Raw genomic sequence first — 20404 nt, 5'->3', positions numbered from 1 at the left:
TTGCACTGCCAAGGAAAGTAGTGATGTCCCCTGTCCTTCTTCCTGAGGGGTTTAAATGACTTGAAGAGGTGAAGAGAAAATGAATGACACTGAACCACTGGATATTGCCTTTTAATCCTCAGGCTTCAGAGAAAACCGTCTCTTCAAATAGGATGCAGAGTTCAGGGCTTCTTACGTGACGAGGAGCTGAAGGTTAAGGCAACACATCCTTGTTTTTGAGACAGCAGGTGCATGGATAATAGTTTGTGTTGAGGGTGGAGATGGGACAGGGATGGGACCAACAGACCACTTAATGAGAGAATAAGTGAATATAAATGAGAAATTTAGCTGCAGGCACTGCTGTATGCAGCAGCTCAGCTCTACATGTCTCTGATAGAAGGTCACAGCCCCCCACCCAACCTCTGCCTGGCCCATAAGTACAAACAAAAGTTGAATAATGATAATAATAATGTTGGAAGTGGAGATGTTAAATTGTCAGGAGATAGTGTTATTAAAGCCCTGTCACAGTTTCAGAGCCATACTAAAGGAGCTGTACAGCCTGCTTCACAACACGTGCCTCTGGACACTGTGGAAGAATCACTGTGTTGAGGGAAGAAGAGTGTGACATTTTCCCAGTGCAGAGAAAGTGAGCTCAAAAGACAATTATAAATTAAAAAATAAATCCTTCATTCCATGGTTTGAAGAAAAAATAAAGTGAGCAATGGTATCAGATGGAACCTTAAAGACCAGTCACCAGTCTTCACAAAAAATGATGCAGAATTTTTTCAAATTGATCAATTTGTCCTAAGTTTTTATCCAACCTAGTAAGCACCAAGGACAAGGCCTACAAGCATTCTGAGCCTAAACACATGCCTGAAAATAGAAAATGCGACCTATTTTTGTCTGCTGAGTGGACACATTAAGGGATAAGAGAAAAGTTCACTGTTCACACTCAAAGCCAATGAGGTTAGCTTCAATTTAAGACCTGAACCAGGCTTCTCCTAGGGTCTGCTGCAGAGATATACTGTAATGAAATATATAAGGGGAGAAAATTCTAGGCGGAAATTGGCTATAGGGGTCTTGAACAATAAAGCATTACAATTTGTGCTGTTCCCAGGGTTGTTCCCAGTTTACAAACACACTCGTGTCTGAGTTGTACTCTGCTCCAAAGTACTGTATGCTCTGCGTTGTGCTCAGCTCGGAAGAATGCTCTGAGTTACTGTCCTTTTGCAACACTACAGTATATTTGCCATCCTGCTTTCAAAACTGTAGTCTGTACCATTGATTCTACACTTTTCACTATATTTTCAAGCATGCGGTTGACCTTTTCTTTCTTTCCATGTGCTGCCGAGATGATCAGCTGCTACCGGAATGTGTCTATCAAATCCGAACTCCTTTTATCATATGAAAAGGGACATTCTAATTACAGTGCCCTCTGTAGCGGTCATTACACGGTCATTACACGGACATTACACCTTGCTAGCTGACCTTGTCCTTCTTTCCATGGCTCTCTTTTGCTCCCAGTGTACAAATGCTGCTGCACTCCTTTATCAGTAACGCTTGTTACAAAGCGTATTACTACCTGATTAAAATCCTATTACTAATCCTAATTAATCATCACAAGGCACATATTAAAAATGTCTTCTTAAATGATCGTTACGATACTGGAGCCCGGGGAGCCCATATATCAAAATTAAATCTCTTCCCTCTTAACCCTTTCTGTGCAGTCCATTAAGCTTTTCACCTAAAAGTTAAAGTGTAGGTGCATGTCAGTGGCTCAGATTAATTTGTAATAATAAATAGTTTTGAGGCCAACATGCATTAATACAGTTTTATGATGAATTAACACATTCAGATTCATCATTCAAACAGTAGGTTGATAGAAGCCTTGAAATGTTACCAGTTGAAGCGGTGTCACATCACACTTTTGTTCATCTGTGTGAAATCCACGAAGACAAAAATAAATCAAAACCATGAAACCTAATTTTTCATGGCCTAATCAAAAAACACCTTTTGATCTGTACATCATGTTTTCTTTGAGCACCTATTTCATAATATTGCTAACAGTTATAAATTGAGCTGTTCATTTTAACAGCTTCTTTTTATGTTATTTTGGGATATTCACAGTGTCTCACCGTGTGTGTTGGTATTTCTTATGAAATCCCGAAGAAGGTGACATCTCAGGATCTGTTTTTGCAACACGAGTGTGACATCAGAGAAACAAAGCTTCAGATTTAAAAGCTGTGTCAGATAGAACAACAGTAACAGCAACAACAAAGACCTCTATTCACTTTTTCTCACTATTTAACAAGATAAAAAGAAGCCCCTGTCTAAATGCAGAAACTGAAAAGAGTGCACACTGCACTGTCAGGATAGCACAAGACATAGCACAAATCTACTGTATATATTGTTGAAACAAAGACTTATATTCACTAATTACTTGCAGAGAAAAGAGCAAAAGCATGATTTGTTGTGAAAGTTTAACATTACCAGCTGGAGAAAAAAAAGCACTCAATTGAGCTGCCTTGCTTGTCTTTGCACAGTGTGAGGTGATGTAACATGTTCCTGTGAGCCTGAACACAACCGAGCTCCTTCTTGCTTTTTGTTTGGCAGTGATGTGTCCACAGTTTGACCAGAGACATGAAGTACAGTAGAATATTCTAGCAGTATTATTAATAGCAGTTAACCACAGTGCAATGCACATTGTCAGTGTCACGATATTAGTTCCCCCTCCTTAAGGGTGTTCCAGCCCTTTTACTTAAGACTTTATTCTCTGCACCTGTTCCCTATTCCCAGCCCACCTTAAAAGCCAGGCGCTGACGTTCATCCGGGCTCTGCATCTGATTTCCATATCATGCGAGTCCGGGACCTGGAAGCGCCTGGTCCCGTTAAGGTTTTAACCTCCGTTCCCGTTCCCTGTCTGCCGGTTCCGACCCGGCCTTCGCGGTTTTAACTTCGTGTCTTGATGGATCCCCTGGTTTTGGACTTACTCGTGTGTTTTTGGATACTCTAAGGATTTCTCTTTTGGATTGTTCGCCTCGGCCACACCTCCCCCGTGCACCAGCGCACCGTGGACACGCCCCCCTGTCTTCTGCCCCGTATTCCTGCATGACGTTTCCCCAGTGTTTCCCCCACTCCGTCGGACTGTGTCGTCCGCATAGGGTCCGGAAAGTACTGTTCGTTACGGTCAGATTTTCTCTCACCTGTAAGATATCACATCAGACTCTAACTCTTGATTCAAAGCTTTCTTAAAGTTTTATACCAGACCCAACCTCTTTTCTTTTACTTTAGATGTACAGTAATCTACTTTCCTGATGATTATTTTTTCTAAAGATGTCACAGTTTTCTTAATCTTTTAGCTATATGTCCATCATTTTATCAGAGAACACATTTTTATTACTGTATTTTATTACATTTATTTCTTTTTTCCTTAGGCTTTGACATACTGGTGTATCTCTGTCTGTCATGCTTTAGAACAGTGATTCTCAAACCGGGTCCTGGTGCACCACTGTGTCTGTTCTTAATAGGTAAGCAGTTGATGATGAAGAGACACAGTTCAGACTGACACTGTATCAGACATACCACAGCAAGTCTGTGTTTTTCCTTCTTCAAGTCCAATCGGTTACAGTATATATCAGCCAGCATAGCTGAATGAGGGCAGTCCAGAAACACACTTATTATCACATGGTTCATACCAATTACAAATCTCATTTTGCTTTTTTAAGAGCTGAAAGCGGTTAACATGAGGCGTCAAAAAACTGAAATAAAATAGCCTGCCATTAAGATAGATCCAAAACCAGCATTCACAGAGGTACTACAGGACCAGAATTGAGAAGCACTGTTTTCGTACAAGAAGCTGAGAAACCTGCCATAATACTTCAGTGTCCTTAGCTTTCCTAGTCTAGTCATTGCTCAGAATCCTTTCTCTTACACAGAAATAGGGTAACTCATGGCAAGGACTTTAATGACAACTGGTTGTCTCATTTGTCTGTATCTGTAGCAAAACAAAAGAAAGTTAATTGTAGAAAAAATTATTTGCAGTAGGAATGTTAGGGGAGTAAAGCCCAGCAGTCTCTTGTGACACTCCATGGTTCCACAGCTGGTGGATTAAAGGAAATGCACAAAACATGCTCTATAAATAAGTAAAATGCCATTAGACATTATTACACATTTAAAGAATATGAGAGAAGAGGCTTTATGGAATGCATCATTTTTTCATTGTCTACTAAATAACCAAAGGGATAATTGTTGACTTTGAAAAGTGCAAATGTAGTGAGACAAGACAGGTAGGGAAAGCAGATGTGGACGTATTCGTCTCACTTTGGCATGCAATCAGAAATGCATCCTGGGTTTGAAACTCTTGCAGACACAGAGGGTCTTGGAGTAGGATATCTGCTGAGGAAGCACTTAGCAACAAAAGTACCATTACAATGACTTAGCTTTGGCCCATATCCACCAACAGCAGAGCCTGTGCAAAATTTTTCTGGGCTCTGGTACATGTTGTCATTCACGGTCCTCTGTCTGGTTCGTTTTCTTGTGTTTTTTGGGGGGGGGATCATATCAGTATAGTTTTCACTTCTAGGAAGCAGGTCAAGACATGACCACTGAGTATCCCCTCAAGGCTTAGCCCTTCTCCCAGTGTTCCTGCTGACAGACTGTGGCTTTCTAATTCTCATAGCAGAAAGGTTTCAATAAAGGAGGTTCTGTAGCAGAGGGAAAGGCAGAAAAAACAGACATTTCAAGCTTTCTCTGTTGTTGAACACCTTCTACCTCTTAAATGTCATAACAGTGTAAAATCTTCTGTGGTATTATGACAGTAATTCTAAATTTGTCTGTTTCACTGCTACAGGGAAGCTGTGCTTTGTGTCACATTTGAGTGTGGAAAATGAATGCAGGTTTGCTGTATTTGAAAGCTAAGGGGGAAGCAAACAGTTCAATCTCAAGAGACATATCAAGGAGGTAAACAGTTATAGTACTTAATAGTGAGGTGGCCATGGCTCGACACTGAGTCAGCTTCAGCTGTATTGTTCGAATCAATCATCTGAACACTTGCTCCAGAGGTCATTCAATTTCGAATCACAAATCCTCTTGAAAAGTACCAAAAGTAACTTCTACTGAGCAGTGAATTTGCTCCACATTGCCTGTTCTGTTTGCAATTGGCAATCATTAGTCTCCTTTTATCCCTCAGTTTTGGCATTATGGGTTATTTGGTTTACAGCTACAACCCTCATGTGCTAGAATGGGACATACTGAGACCTCAAAGATAGAGTACATACTGTTCGATTCCTGGACTCTGTCAGTTTGGTTTTACAGTACCTACTTACTGTACAAATCAGCTTACCTAGATTCAGGCTGCAAAGTTACAATATTAAAGATTGCTTCATTAACAGAATACACTTTGTATGGTTTAAGCAAAAGAGAAATTAATCCAGGAATTATAAAAAAGTAATGGACATCATTCTGTCAAATTTATGTAACCACAGATAAATATACAAAAAAAGCCAGTGAAAGCACATTGAGTGTTCTGTGGAATGACACTGATATTTTTATATACAGTATACTAGTGTATACTATGACATACAGTATAGCATTTGAATCTTTCTCTGCAAAAATAAATGTGCTTTCATTGAATGTTGTCATTTGGCACTTCTGGAGAAGGTATGTGCAACATCTTATTGTGAACAGTCTTTGTGTAAGAAAAAATAGACCAAGCTGATGGCAAAGAACCTTCTGAACTGTATTATTAGACCTGATTATAAACCTCCACAAAAAGAGCTTGAACATTCATTGATCTCCTAAAGCATGTACTTTTCAAATACTTTACTCTTAAAGCACATGAAAGTTCAGGTATACAAGCCTGCAGCTCTCTAACAATGTCTTTGCATGTCATCATTTCACAGATATTCTAACACTATGTGCATTTTAAAAAGTGACAAAGTACAATAAAAGGAAATTAATTACACTGGTACTAATATCTATCCCACCTGATAACCCAATTCTTCAAAAGTGAACTTGAAAATGTTTTTGATAATCGCAAAGATATTTATCTCAGATTTTTACATCATAATTTAAAATAGCAACTGAATGTACACTTCTGTCATATAAAGATTAACAATCCTTTTGCCTTGTGACAACTTGTGTATCCTTGGCAGCAAATTTACAAAAGAAAAGTCAGAGTTCATCCACATTTATAACCCCTAAAACTGCAGTATTAATTATTTTTATAACTTGGAAAAAACAGTTTTCATTTCATTAGCAAATTGCATTAATTTATATGGATTTTTCTCATATAAATTCTGTATGCTTTAGACATTGCATTCTCCTACTTAAAAGCAAAAGAGTAGAAGTAAAGACTAATTGATGCACTATCCCTCATTTCTACTAATCATGCCTTGGAACTACTGTGCTGTGTGTCTGCTTCTGTAAAGTACTTCTGTACTTTGGCAATGCCTGACAACAATGATGATGTGATCTGTAATCAGGCAATGAGGGAAGGGTGTTCAGTGGGTATTCAGTCAAGTGATTGTTGCTGGAAAATAAACCAGCTTTACATGTAGTTGGCATACAAGATGGCAGTAAATCTGATCTGTTAAGTGTTAGGTATGACTCCATGAGGATTCAAACCCACAATTCCTGAAGGCAGAGCTGATGTTTTGAGTACAATTTGCCACAATGAGCCTGCTGTGTTGTAATAACAGAAATGCTGGGCAACAATTTGCTATTGGCAGGTGGATCTGTGGTTTTGATTGACCCATGTGGAGATTTCCTGCTCTGTTACTCGGTTATGTGCTGGGCACACTGCACTTGTGAGCAGGTGTGGCTTGGTTAGGTTCACCCAATGATGTGTGGTGTTTCCTGCATCAGAGTTTCTGTCCCCCAAACATACTGCGCCCTCTCAAGCTTTTCAAAAAACAAATCCTGAAAGCCTTTTTTACACATCAGTGCTCTCCATTTAAACCCTATTCTTTATTTAGGGCATTGTGATTGCCATATTGTGTTGCTGCAGTATAGTTCCATTACTTTCTGGTGCAGTCTACATCCCTAGCCAATTACAGGATTACCATGTTTTTGACATTCAATAGTGTATCAATAGTGAACCTTAGAATTTTCCATTGCCTCCATTAGCTGAATTATGAACACAAGACATCTCTTAGCTGCAACTTTTCATTAACTTTCTTGACACAGAAAATATGATTTTTTGCATCTTGTGCAGGATGGTTGGTCTCATGGGAGATAGATAAAGGATATTCAATTTAATCATTTAAGATACCTGTAAGAAAAGTATTGTTGTGATTCCTTCCCAGAACTTTCAGGTTGTTATTTATTTCTGCTTCTCTTCTAAATCTTTGAAACCACTGTGCAGTAAGTCTATAGATCTGAGTATCTCCTGCTTCTTTTTAAGTGAAATTATGTGAGAAAAAAATCATTATATCTGTCTAGAAGTTACAATGATATGTTTAAGAAACACATTTCCCTGACCGTTGCAATTTTTATATCACGCACAGATGTTTGTAAAATGATTTGTACTTCCAATGGCCAATGCCAGAAATGTTACCGATATCTTCAAGTTCTGAATGTGCAGAGCTACTTATTTTCAGTGGAAACAGGTCACACACAGACACAGATACAAACATGCATACACTCACACCGTGACCAGTTTCTCCTGAGGCCAGCTAACCTACTGTACAGTTAAGTCATTGGACTGTGAGAGGAAACAGGAGCAATTGGGGGAAAGCCACTTAAATACAGGAAGAACATACAAACGCCATGCAGGTTGCATCCCAGGAATTGAACCCAGGGCTCCAATGCTGCAAGGCATGTTTTAAAACATCCTAAAGAAACATAGGAGGTTTTCCTCTGTGTGCAAAATACATAAACACACCTCTTCCATCTGGAACATCAGCAGATTTATCCTGCTCTACACATTTGCTGTCTGACACATACTACCCCTGTGCTCTGTGCCCGTACTCTCACAGCACCTGAAATATTCTGATCTGAGAGTATTCCATCTATTATTTATCATTGGTCCTGTTCAAGATTCATTCAAGCCCTTGGCATGAAAATGAAATAAAGATGAGTCTGTGAGAAAAGGTGACTCTGGCCCCAGGTGAATTAAGCACAGATGGCTCCTTGAATAGAGCCTTTGGTTTCTTGTATTTGTTGTAATTGTGATTTTCATTAAAATGGGGGTAAAAGCAATGAGGTGCCACAAACATCCTGTGTCTCTGTGTTTTCAAAGTGCCAGCATTGGGGTGGCCTGTGTGATGCCATTCATGCCTCCCAGGCAGGATAAATAGGGTCAGGAATGGAGCGGAGTGAAAAAAAGATACAGTATCTGCTGTTTGCCTGTCAAAGAGTGAGGATCAAAGAAACTACATTTAGGGAAAGCTTTGAAGTAAAAGTGCAAACTCTTAAGACTCTGCAAGATGTTCAGATAGTTACCTCATTTTATGTGGGTAGTTTAGTCTCACCCGTGCCCAGGGCTGTTCTGCATGAAGCAGAAAAAGAGTTGTATTTTCTTCCTGTTTAATCTGTCTTTATTGCAGACATGTGAACAAGAGGCATAGTTAGGAGCTGTAATTTCACCATATTCACTTGTTTCTTTGGGACATCTTTGTCCCTCATGGTGCCACAGAGAGAACTGGCTTAAATCAAAAATGACAATTGTGTTGTCATGTATTATGTATGTGGTGTCTGTGCTTGGCTGAGGAGCCAATGGTGCAAAGCTCCCATTTGTGAGATTATGACTGAATGCCTCTAAATTAACCCTCCCCCCCCCCCCCCCCCCAAAGGTGGGATTCAATCTCCTCATAAATAAAGATAAAAAATCTGAACCTTCTCATGAACAAAATAATAAATGCACTGCAAAATCCCGTTACAAAGAAATTAAAAATCTGACTATCCTGGTGTACTGTCCTGGGTGCATGTCTCTTGTGGTTCCACCAAACCTCAGTGATCCTCACCACCGTGTGTTCAGGGCTCAGTGACACTGTGCATATTCCAGAAGTGATGGTAGAATTCTCCAGTGGCAGAAGATCTGGTCTTTTGACATTGTGGAGTTTCCCTTTGTCTAGGATATGGAGATGTGTCTATGATCAAATCCCAGCAGGGACAGAGCAGAGCTGCAGTCATCACATGTGCTCATAATACAATTGGTTGAAAAGGTCAGCTAACTTTGACAAAGCTCAGTATGATGTTATATATTTGGTATTACCCTGTCTAGTCCCAATGTCTGTCATTTGCTGTGTGTGTCCTGAATCTTTGTTATATTATGTTATACAGTAAATGCCTGGCAATACTTTAAAAACCAGAACTTAATGTACTTTAGCTGACAGATAAGGACAAAGAAGTAAAATGGCTTAAGTGTACAACTTAGTTTCTGAATATCTTTTGCAGTAAAACAATACATAGACTATACTATAGGGAATATACTGCATCATAAAGCTGTAAACTTGTGAAAGCAACATAACATACTTTACATACATAATAAAAAATATTCTGTGTTTGTCTTCCCTGAGGGAAAATAATAATTTATCCTATTTATTTATATTAGAATTTCCACAGGAATTTTCCTGGAATCCTATAGAAAAAGTCAATAAAAAATAGAGCATGTTATTGCAATGAGAATAAGGTTTGTGTTGTTTGTTGCCAGCTGTAGGTGGACTGAAAGTGAGAAAAAGGCTATTGCAGTTACATAGGTGTAGAATTAATTTTCACTTTTTTGCAAAAAGGAAGTGAACGGACTAGTAACTGTCGCTATAATTAGACAATTAGCCTGCACAATCTGTAATTTTCTTAATTGCTCTGTGAAGGGAGACTGCATACCTTCAAGCATGCCCACAGCCTGGTAATTGTAAACCCATCGCTCATTCTGCAAGATAGAGAGAAAAAATGGATTTGCCTTGTTTGGTTCCTGATTAAATAAATAACATTTAATTAGCTGGAAAAATATAGTCTGTGTTTTGACTAGTAATGCAACTCACTCTCTTAACACTTATTTTTTTTCCTCTCAGAATAAAATCCCATGTATTTCCTTGTTAGTTTTTTATACACTACAGAAGCTGGATGGTCTGGAATGTATTGATGAAATTTCCAGTTTTCAAGAGTAAGTAGCAAGGTTCCCAAGATGGTAGTGTTTACAGTACATGTTGTTTCAGCTGTTTAAAAAGTGTAACTACAGTATACACTACCTTTTCTTTTTGTAGCTTGACTTGAGTTCACTTGACAGCAGAAGTGTGAGTATCCAACATTACTCAGAGAAGCGCTAAAGAAAACTCCTTGTCAAGCCTGGCTGTGCTGGAACTTTTTTTTCAAGCACATAGAAACACATGGAGCCAAAGTGATGTGTTTGGAAGCACATACTCTTGCCAGGAGCCTGGATAGTTACTAGGTCATTTGTGTAGCATTGGGAGCTACTGCATCACATACTGATACAGTACTGAACCTCAGGGATACATACCACACTGAAAAGAAAATGAGAGGCATGTTACCTGCGCAGTTGTAACAACATGCGGCATTGCTGCTGCCAGCAGATTTCAGAGTAATTGAAGTTCTTGTGTGAGGGGGATTCTCAGAACTTTTTAAGGTTTTGGCTACAATTCACAATTGAAGACTATATAGTTGTTGCATCCCCCTTAGATCAATATTTGCATTCTCCTTAGTCCTAGAGGAGCATCAGGAATGCCGCAGTTCGATTCCCAATATTTGTGATTCAGTTCAGTGTTTATGTTGGACAACACTTTACCCTAGGCAATATTCCGAATGTTGAGTAAATACCAGATGTCACAGTGGCTCACCATATGGAACCGACAACTTACCAGCAGATTGGTTTCAGGAATTTTAAACAGGTGGAAAATATAGAGATTATTGACTAGTTTAGCTGCTCATTCCCTGGGATAGATTCAATTAACTGAGGTGAATGACTTGTTGATGAGCTACAGTACTGTATATTAAAAAGCTATATTATGTTGTTGTCTTGGCAAAGTCAGTGCTTGTTTTCTAAAGTTGATACTTTAAACATTCAATGACCAAGAACTGCCATTCTTATTTATATATTATTACAGCAGTTTGGAAATAAGTCTGACACCAGAGCACCCCTTTTCAGTTTATCAGATTTCATATACAGTACTTTGCAATGACACAATTAAGAACTATTGGCTTCTGGACATAAGTGGAGGTCATATTTAATTTACTCCATCTTCTATGTGACTGCTGCACCGAATGCATGTTATGCTGTTCTATTTGAGTATATTTCCAAAACACGGTGGGAGTCTGTCCTTGAATATGTCAAAGAACTGGGAACAAAGGCAGCAGAGATCTGCTTCCCCAGTGAGGTACTGTAATATGAAGACTTCAGTAAAACCCAATGTTTATCATCAGTTTTTCTGATAACAGGCTTCTTCATTCCAAAAGAGTGAAACTGTGTAGTGTTTTTTTAACCTTCTATTTTCTTTAAGATTGTTTTTTTTCACTGTCAAAATATTTCAGAAATTACATAGTAAGAAATATATATAAATGCTTGTCATTGTTGTGGTTCTGTGTCATTCTACATAATCTACATAAGGAATTTGCTTAGTTGGTTTGCATTTGCATGGGTTTTTCATTATATTCATAGAGCCTTTTGATTGCAGATTCTGAGGTCTGAGGGCAAACTTGGTTGTACACAGCAAAGAAATTAAGAAACTCAGCCATTTACACCTTTCTAAAATAAACTTCAGCACAATTTAATTCAACTGGGAGAACGTCAACAAAAGATATATTTTAAAAAAGTCCAGATTTTGGGAAATCCCCCCTCCCCCCAAAAATAAACAAATTAACCTAAATAAGTTTGTGGACAGAATGTGTTAGGCTATTGTCTAATAGCTGAAAGACACAAGATATCTTTCTCTTGCGCCATAAATGCACCGTTCCCGCTCCCAGTCAATGCAGTGTTCCAAGGGCACAGTACCTTCTTCCAGGCTGAACTGTGCTTCCTTCAGGTGTTTTAATAAATACTTAAGAAATATGCCTAATAAACACCGTGATGCATATACCAGAGGTACATATACCAACAATCACACTGTACCTCTGGTGAGGCTACACACTGAAAACGAGTCTACATGCTTTAGTCCTCAAAAGTCATGTGGCACACCGCATGCTAGACTTTGCCAGTACATCTCCATTTAGTATTTGGTTGTGAAAGGGTAGAGGTCAGTCAGCAGTTGTTCATTTCTCAAGAAGTCTTGATTTCAGCCACATAGACAATTAGTACAAACACATTTCTATTCCTGATTTATTTGGAGTTTCTGTTTCTCTGCTTTCAGACGTGCAGCATATAAAGCGCAAGGACATTCTTCTGAAGAGAGAGCTGGGAGAAGGGGCCTTTGGGAAGGTTTTCTTGGCCGAGTGCTATAATCTCAGCCCTACAAAGAATAAGATGCTGGTGGCTGTGAAGGTAAGAGAGGCATGTTCTCATTGAGGTTTGGCAACCCTTAGAAACCGGTCAGGTTTTCAGCACTTGTCTCTTAACAGCATCTATCCTGATTCCCGAAATCATACAAATCCAGCAGGAATAGTGCGAAAGGACCTTTTTAAATCATTCAAAATCTAGGAACTATGGGCAAAGAGGAATCACCTAAGAAAATTTAAAGAATTATTTTTCACTGCTAGATTCTTTATTAGGGTGCTTCTCATATCTACCAAGGTAAAGTTATGGAGGAAACAATTGTCATATTCAATCAACTGCTTGCCTGCAAAACTTATTGAAGGGATCAAAAGAAAAGCTGAAGACTACCTCAAGCAAATACTATACACTGCATGGCAACATTGTCCACCAGTTATTATGTGGACATACATTCCAGATCTCCAGTGTTGTTCAGCAATTCAAGCACTAGATGTACAGTACATTTCCAGTGTAAAAATCTTTCACCAATATTTGCAGATGCTGATTTGCATTTCATTGAGGTACTACTTAAAATGTAGGTTATCACATAGGTACAGCCACATAGCTCTGTCTTTGAGGCCAAAGTTTATTTGAACTGCCATTGGGGTTAATGACAAGTGGGCTCACGCACATGATAAGCAAAGAACAGCTTCAGGGTTTCTCTTCTAGTTTTTAAATGGTTGCAGTATACATTGACCCTGACACACCTTTATATTTTAAGTGTTCTTTAATTCTTGAATGGGATGATAGCCATTAAACTTTCTCAAGTGCAGATATCTTAAAAAGAAGGCACCACGGGTATGTTTGTGTTATGTTTAAAGCTTTATGTTTTAGTAACTGCCATGATTATACCATAGGTTCTTTGGACTTAAAACAAAAAAAGGTCAGATTTAAATCTTAATCATAATCAACACTAACTGCTTTTCTGGCACTTGGATCTCATGTTGTAAAAGAAACTATGTTAATGTAAGTACTGTATAAAATCCTGACATACTGATTCCAAATGAATGATTAATACCAATTACATTAAATTATCCTGAAATTAGCATGAATATTTGTGCATGCAGAAGTCTAAATTACTGACCCATTCTTGCCAAAAGACAGTGAGACAGTGAAATGTATTTACATGCAAGCCTTATAACTATTTAGAGAAAAGATTTGAGATGCAGCAAATGCCTTCATTATGGTAGTCGTTGTCTTTCTTTCCGCATTTTCTCTAACAGTTTCCTTAAGGCTGGTTATATGAATAAGAACCTGAACTGTCAGAATCTCTGTGTTTGAGAATCTGACAACATGATTGAACAGGAAGTGGAGTGAATAGGGAAGTCCTCTGTCTATGGGAAGAGGAAGACAGACTTATTCTTTAAAAATAACTCTGAAAAATAAATTACTTTTCTCAGAATTCATATTCTTTAGTATGAGGGATTTGTTTTCTCAAATGGATGTACTCCTGATTATTTCACACAAAGTGTGCTTATTTCACAGTATGTGCATAGAGCGGTAGCTCATGTTAAATTAGTGGGAAAAACAAAACAACATATGTTAACAGAAAAGAAGCACATGGATAATCTGTCCCGTAGGAGAGTCAATCAAGTCACTCCACAAATGCAATGTGAGCTAAAGTCACACCAGGGCGCGCAACTCTCATCATTTGCCGACACTTTTTGAATTGAAATGAGGCTGAAAAGAATTTGAGTTCCACTCAAAATACTAAGGTAAAAGCATTGACCTTGTTCTGTCATGAACAGCATTTTCTGGATAATAAAAACTTACCCAATGTGTCCGAAACTTGCTAAAAATGAATGTGTTCCAGGTCTTAGGAAAATTCATTCAATCTTTAAAATCCAGGCTTGTAGGTACTGAAACTATTTGATAAAATCAGACATTTTTATTTATTATTATTTTTAGCACTTGTTAAATGCTTTTGAGTTAACAGTTTTGATAGTTTTGTGGTCTAAAAATGGCTAGCCAATTAATAGCGTTAAAATATCACCATTTGTCTAAATATGAAGTTTAAAACATTAGTGCTGGTGCATTGCAGTTAGACATTTTTAATACATACAATATTTCCATCAGTTAATGTAAAAATTAAGTACATAATTCTACAGTAACTGCCAAAAATTAGTTAGCTCATTTCAAATAATTTTCTCCTCGGAGACCCGTTGTGTCGATTTGAAGTATTTTTGGCCATTTATAAAAAAAATGGAAGTTTTGACACTATACATTTGTCCTGTAAGAGGAGGACCTGGATCTTTAGAACAAAGGAAGAAGCTCCCTAGTTTGATCAAAGAATAACAGATGATGCAGGCTATAAAATATTGCCAAGATGCATTTTCATCACATGGTTGGCATGCCACCATTTCTCTTTATCAAGAAGAAAGGACTGCTGATGCTAAGAATGACATCTGTGGTGAAATCTCTAGAACCTCATGCCAGAAAATATTCTTCATAATGTAAGAGAGAGAGGATTGTGTTAAAGATCGGATTAAAGAATATTGGACTATTGAAAGGGGATACGGCTTGCGGTTTTCGGATTGTGGATTGTGGATTGGGTACAGCGCGGATTGGTGTTATTTTACGGATTTTGGAACTCGGATCGGATCAGGATTAAGAGAACGAATTACGGACTGGATTTGGAAGATATTTCGACAGAAGAAACTCCATGAAAACTAAGAAAGAAAAGTGTGGTGTGAGTAATTTTACATAAATGAGAAACTTTCCCCCCGGAGACACCACAATTGGTGGAGAATGCGGGCAACGCTACTCGGGACTGAGAATTGTGGAATTGTGGGTTTCGTTTTGCGTGTGTGATCTCTCTTAAAAAAAAAACACAAAACAATGGAACAGTTAATACATCAATTGTCCCAACCCACCCTCACCCAGTTTTATGCTTTAAAAGGACAGGAAGAAGCTATCCAAGCACAACAGGAGCCAAATAAGATATAAACTGAAACTATAATTTGTTGATTAGAGGAACAGAAATTGGTGAGGGAAGAAATACAAAGATTAGAGGAAAAAATCAGCCATTCTTCAGTAACAGGGAGAGACACCTACACTGCTGAACCAATTGGGCTCCAAAAGATGACAGAACTTGATGATGTGGAAGCTTATTTAACCACATTTGAAAGAACTGCAACTAGAAATGCATGGCCAGAGAGCAATGGGCAGGGAGAATAGTGCCTTACTTAATTGGAGAAGCCCAAAAGGCCTATTATTTTTTAAAAGTAGAGGATGCTGAGAACTTTGCAACTCTAAAAAGAGAGATCTTGGAGAGATTAGGGGTAACAATGGTGATACGAGCAGTCCGGTTCCATAACTGGAAATATCAAATGGACAAGCCCCCTAGATCTCAAATGTTTGATCAGGCAATTGACTTAGTGGACATACAGCATGCCACTGCGGCTCTGATGATGGAAGAAAATGGGGAATTTCAAAAAGAGGAGAGGAGAAACCCCAAGAGTTCTGAAACTGAAATGAAGTATCAGTTATTAAAGTACAGTGATTATCAAGGCCTTCCACAATTTAAGAAATCCCTTCAAGAAAGGTCGGAATAGATGCCACAGCCATGGAAAGCAACCTGTCGATGCTTTAATTGTCATTAAGAGGGACATGTAGCCAGCCATTGTCCGAGCCGGCCTGAACCCAGGCAAGTGGACACCAGAGATGAAGCAAGGTGTAACTACCTTACGGCAAGCATCCCGACCTGTGAGGACCCCCACGTTACTAAAATTAAGATAGGGGAAGGACCTGTTGAGGCCTTGCTAGACTTGGGAAGTATGGTGACCCTGGTGACCCCTACAGTACTACCCGAAGAAACGGAAATCAGGGGAATGGAGGGGATCCCTATTACTTGCATTCACGGGGACACAAAGATATGTCCGTTGGTGGAAATTAACGTTTCTACAGAAATGGGAACATATAAATCAACGGTAGGGGTGGTTGAGCAATTGCCTTACCCGGTGGTGTTGGGACGAGACTGTCCCTACTTTCTAAAAATTTGGAGTAATGTTCAGTCAGCTAGGCAAAGTCCACTCCCGTGTCCTGTCAACAGCGCTGTAGACTCCCCTGGAGAAGCAGACCCACAGGAAGAAGGCCCCAGACTAGGAAATGAATTCCTGAATATGGATATACCGGACTGGGAGCCACCAGAGCATCGAGGTAGGTTCGGGACGGCCCAGTTGGAAGATGGAAATTTGAGACATGCATGGGGACATGTGGGAAAAATCGAGGGGAAGCTGTGTAATAACAATGGTGCCCTTAGTTACCCTTATTTCATGGTGAAAAACAACCTCCTACAGTATATCAGGTGCAGAGGATGGATCAAGAAGAAGTAGAACAACTCCTGTTTCCCCCGGGCCTACCAGTCGAAACTCTTGGCCCATAACTTGGCCCATAGCCACCTCCTGGGAGGACACCTGGGGGTAAAAAAGACAGCCGATAGACTGCTCGCTTGGTTCTTTTGGCCAGGAGTAAATAAGGCCATCGAGAGATATTGTCGGGAATGCCCAGAGTGTCAGAGAACAGCCCCGCAACCTTATTATAGGAATCCTTTGATTCCTCTTCCAATTATTGAAACTCCTTTTGAACAGATTGGGATGGATTTGGTGGGACCCCTGATCAAAACCGCAAAAGGACATCAGTATATACTGGTAATAGTGGACAAGGTACCCTGAAGTCATTCCGTTGAGAGCAGCCACCGCCAAAAATATAGCTGGGGAGCTAGTACAAGTTTTCTTTAGGGCGGGAATCCCTAAGGAGATCTTAACAGATCAGGGAACTCCTTTTATGTCCAAAATCATGTGAGACTTAAGTAAACTATTGGGTATTAATAATAATAATTATAATAATAATTGCTTACACTTATATAGCGCTTTTCTGGACACTCCACTCAAAGCGCTTTACAGGTAATGGGGACTCCCCTCCACCACCACCAATATGCAGCATCCACCTGCATATTCATCAAATCAGAACCTCAGTATATCACTCACAAACAGACGGACTGGTGGAGCGTTTTAATAAGACCCTCAAAGGCATGCTGAGAAAGGCCATGCAGAAAGACAGTAAAAATTGGGATCAACTGCTCCCTTATCTAATGTTTGCTATTCGAGAAGTACCGCAGGCCTGAACTGGGTTTTCTTCCTTTGAGATACTATACGCTCGGAGACCACAGGGCCTATTAGGTCTTGTTAAAGAATCTTGGGAGCATCAACCTTCACCTTTACAGACTGTCATCGAACATATTGAACAAACAAGAGAAAGAATCAACATTGTTGTTCCCATTGTGAAAGAAAACATGTAAAAAGCCCAAGCACAACAAAAGCAGATTTACAATAGGGGAGCTATTGCACGAGAATTTCAGCCTGGGGACAAAGTATTGGTATTGGTTCTGACCCCGGAATGTAAATTCATGGCCTCCTGGCAGGGGCCTTATGAGGTGGTTGAAAAGGTGGGTCTGGTCAACTATAAAGTCAAGCAACATGACAAACGGCGTCAGCATCAGATCTACAGTACCATGTCAATTTATTAAAAAAATGGCATGGTGCAAAAGTTCTGCTCACCCACTTCTCCCCTGACCCTTTGGACGAAGAAACTGGTGCCGTGGGGGACCTGGCTCCACCACAGAAGCAGGAATTACAAGAATTCCTATCACAGAACAAAAATGTTTTTTCCAGGATACCGGGTCGAATCCACCTCATCCAACATAAGATTATTACAGAACTAGGAAAAAGGGTAAGGTTGCCTCCCTATTGAATACTGGAAGCCAAAAGGAAATTAATTAAGGAAGAGGTAGAAAAAATTGTAAGAATGGGAATAGAGGAATATACAGTATATATATATATTATCCTAGTGAATGTGTCATGTCCTTCATGTTAACATAATTGTCTAGATACTGTACCTTAGGAAACAGAAATTGGAGCATACTGTATTTTCAAATCACATGCCATGACAGAAGAGTATACTCTGGGCCCCCCTTGAAACACGCGCATGGTACACGGCTGTGGTGAATATATTGAAACAGCCAAAATTGTCAAGAATGGGTGCTAATTATGGAAGACCAATTACAGCTGTAGTAACTATACAGCTCTAACAGTACTTGGAAGAGTTTTTGGAATTAATGCGCTTGTGCATTAAAAATACAGTTCCTGGGTTTCAAAGAATCTCTCCCATCTCCAGAGTTCTTTGATTATTGGGAAAGCCATTTGCAGGGATCCACAGGGCAGATGGCTTACCTTCATAGGTGCTTGGGATTCTGTACAGGTGGGCTGTGGGGACACAGCATTTAGTGACATGGGAGTAATAGGGCATCCCAGATAGGGATAGAGGCCTTTCTATCTGTGCAGTGTAGCCACCATCCATCTAAATATCTCTCAGCTCATGAGGCATTTGGGATTTTCTCATTAATATAAGACTGTGCCATGTGTTGAGTAACCTAGTCAAAGTAATCGTAGAAATTATACTGTATCTTGCAAAGCAAAACAATAGTCGGAGCTTCCAGTGAATGTCCATTGTTCAAGTCCCTCTAGATTAGGGTTAGTAATATTATTCTAGATGTACTGTAAACTCAGCCAACTGAGGTTTTGTTTTAAAACAGTAATGAAGGAATTGCCAAGTGTATACAGTATAGAAATTAAGTGTTTTGCATGGTAGAACTTTTGCATTCATAACTGTTTTAGATTTAAAATGTTTAATTAAAATTTGTAGACAATAGTTATTAATAGAACCATAAACTACAATAGTCACCTCATAAAGTACAGCAAGGGAGCTTGATTCCTAAGCTTGTCCCCATTGTTTCTTTTTGACTGGTGATTTTTCATTTCACTCCCCTCTTCTGATTGCACTTGACATCCTGCCACAGCCATTGTACAGTACCTGCTTCAACATCTACTGTGCATGTACAGTACACATCCTGCAAAATTCCAATTTTCAGAATTTGCTTTCTTTTAAACTGTATCTGAAGTAATCAACGAATCGATTAATCTGAATTTCTCCAAAGGGTCAGTACTGCTGCCTGTATCATATCCTTCAAAAATATCTTCCCCAGAGGTTAGATTTACAAATATCTAGTATTGGAGGGAAACATGAATCAAACACTGAAAAGGTTGTCAGGAAGTACAGTATATAAAATGTTTTTGCAAAGTTTATTTAAATATTAAAATGGTTTTTAGTATCTCTGTTTCTTTCCAATTTAATTTCTAATATTTTTTTTTTCAATTTCTCTAAAATGTAGCTGTGAAAGTAATGTATTGTGTTTTTACACAATTTAACCAGACCAAGCGGTACTCTGGTGATAAAAATATTGTACAGTCAGTGTTATGGTTGTCGGACAGGTTACATACTGTACATAATTATTTTATGTACATTGTGTATTTAGAAAAGTTATGTTGCATAAATATTTTTGGATGTTCTAATTATAATTTTTACTGTATCATGAATTTCACTGTATTGAGGTAAGTTTTACTTTTTCATTACAAACAGTAGCTAAAAAACAGAAAAGAAATCTCCCAGGACTGAAGAGCTTGCTTGTTCTAGCTTCAGATACTATAGAAGTACTCTGATACATTATTTGGAATCACTCCAAAGAGACAGAATGATTTAAAACATAAATAATAATCTGGTTCATTGCACTGTGGGGAAACAAAATTTATGTACACTGTGCCGTTGTAACAATATGTTAACGCAAAGCAATATTTACTTCAATGCCGATTAGCACGTCAATAATGCTGCTGTAATTCAAATTCAGAAAGTGAAGGCACAGACTGGTCTGGAGCAGAGGAAGATTCCTGTTGCTATACCACAATAAAATATCAAAGAAAATATTTCGTATCCACAGGGAGCTCTAATAAAGCAAATAATTGAATGCTATACTGAGGAGAGGCTCTGCTGTTGTGGGGTCATTATGACATTTCATCAAATAAATGGTTTTGATTTCTAGCAGTATATCAAAAGGGAAAACCATAGGGCATCTAGTCTGGAGGGTTCCTTGCTTTGTCCTGTTGGAGATGT

General features: G+C 38.9%; 1 protein-coding gene across 1 annotated transcript in view; it reads left to right on the top strand.

Annotated features, from left to right (window-relative positions):
• Nucleotides 1–20404, top strand: part of ntrk3a (neurotrophic tyrosine kinase, receptor, type 3a) — a 272491-nt gene that overhangs the window by 206810 nt on the left and 45277 nt on the right. The window contains exon 13 of the mRNA XM_006628882.3: nt 12282–12412. Within this exon, the coding sequence (XP_006628945.2) occupies nt 12282–12412 (131 nt within the window). The remainder of the gene's footprint in view (nt 1–12281; nt 12413–20404) is intronic.

This window comes from Lepisosteus oculatus, chromosome 5 (assembly GCF_040954835.1).
Source record: "Lepisosteus oculatus isolate fLepOcu1 chromosome 5, fLepOcu1.hap2, whole genome shotgun sequence".
Classification (NCBI taxonomy): domain Eukaryota; kingdom Metazoa; phylum Chordata; class Actinopteri; order Semionotiformes; family Lepisosteidae; genus Lepisosteus; species Lepisosteus oculatus.
The sequence above is the reverse complement of the archived record's forward strand: the minus strand, read 5'-3'. Positions and strand labels throughout refer to the sequence as shown.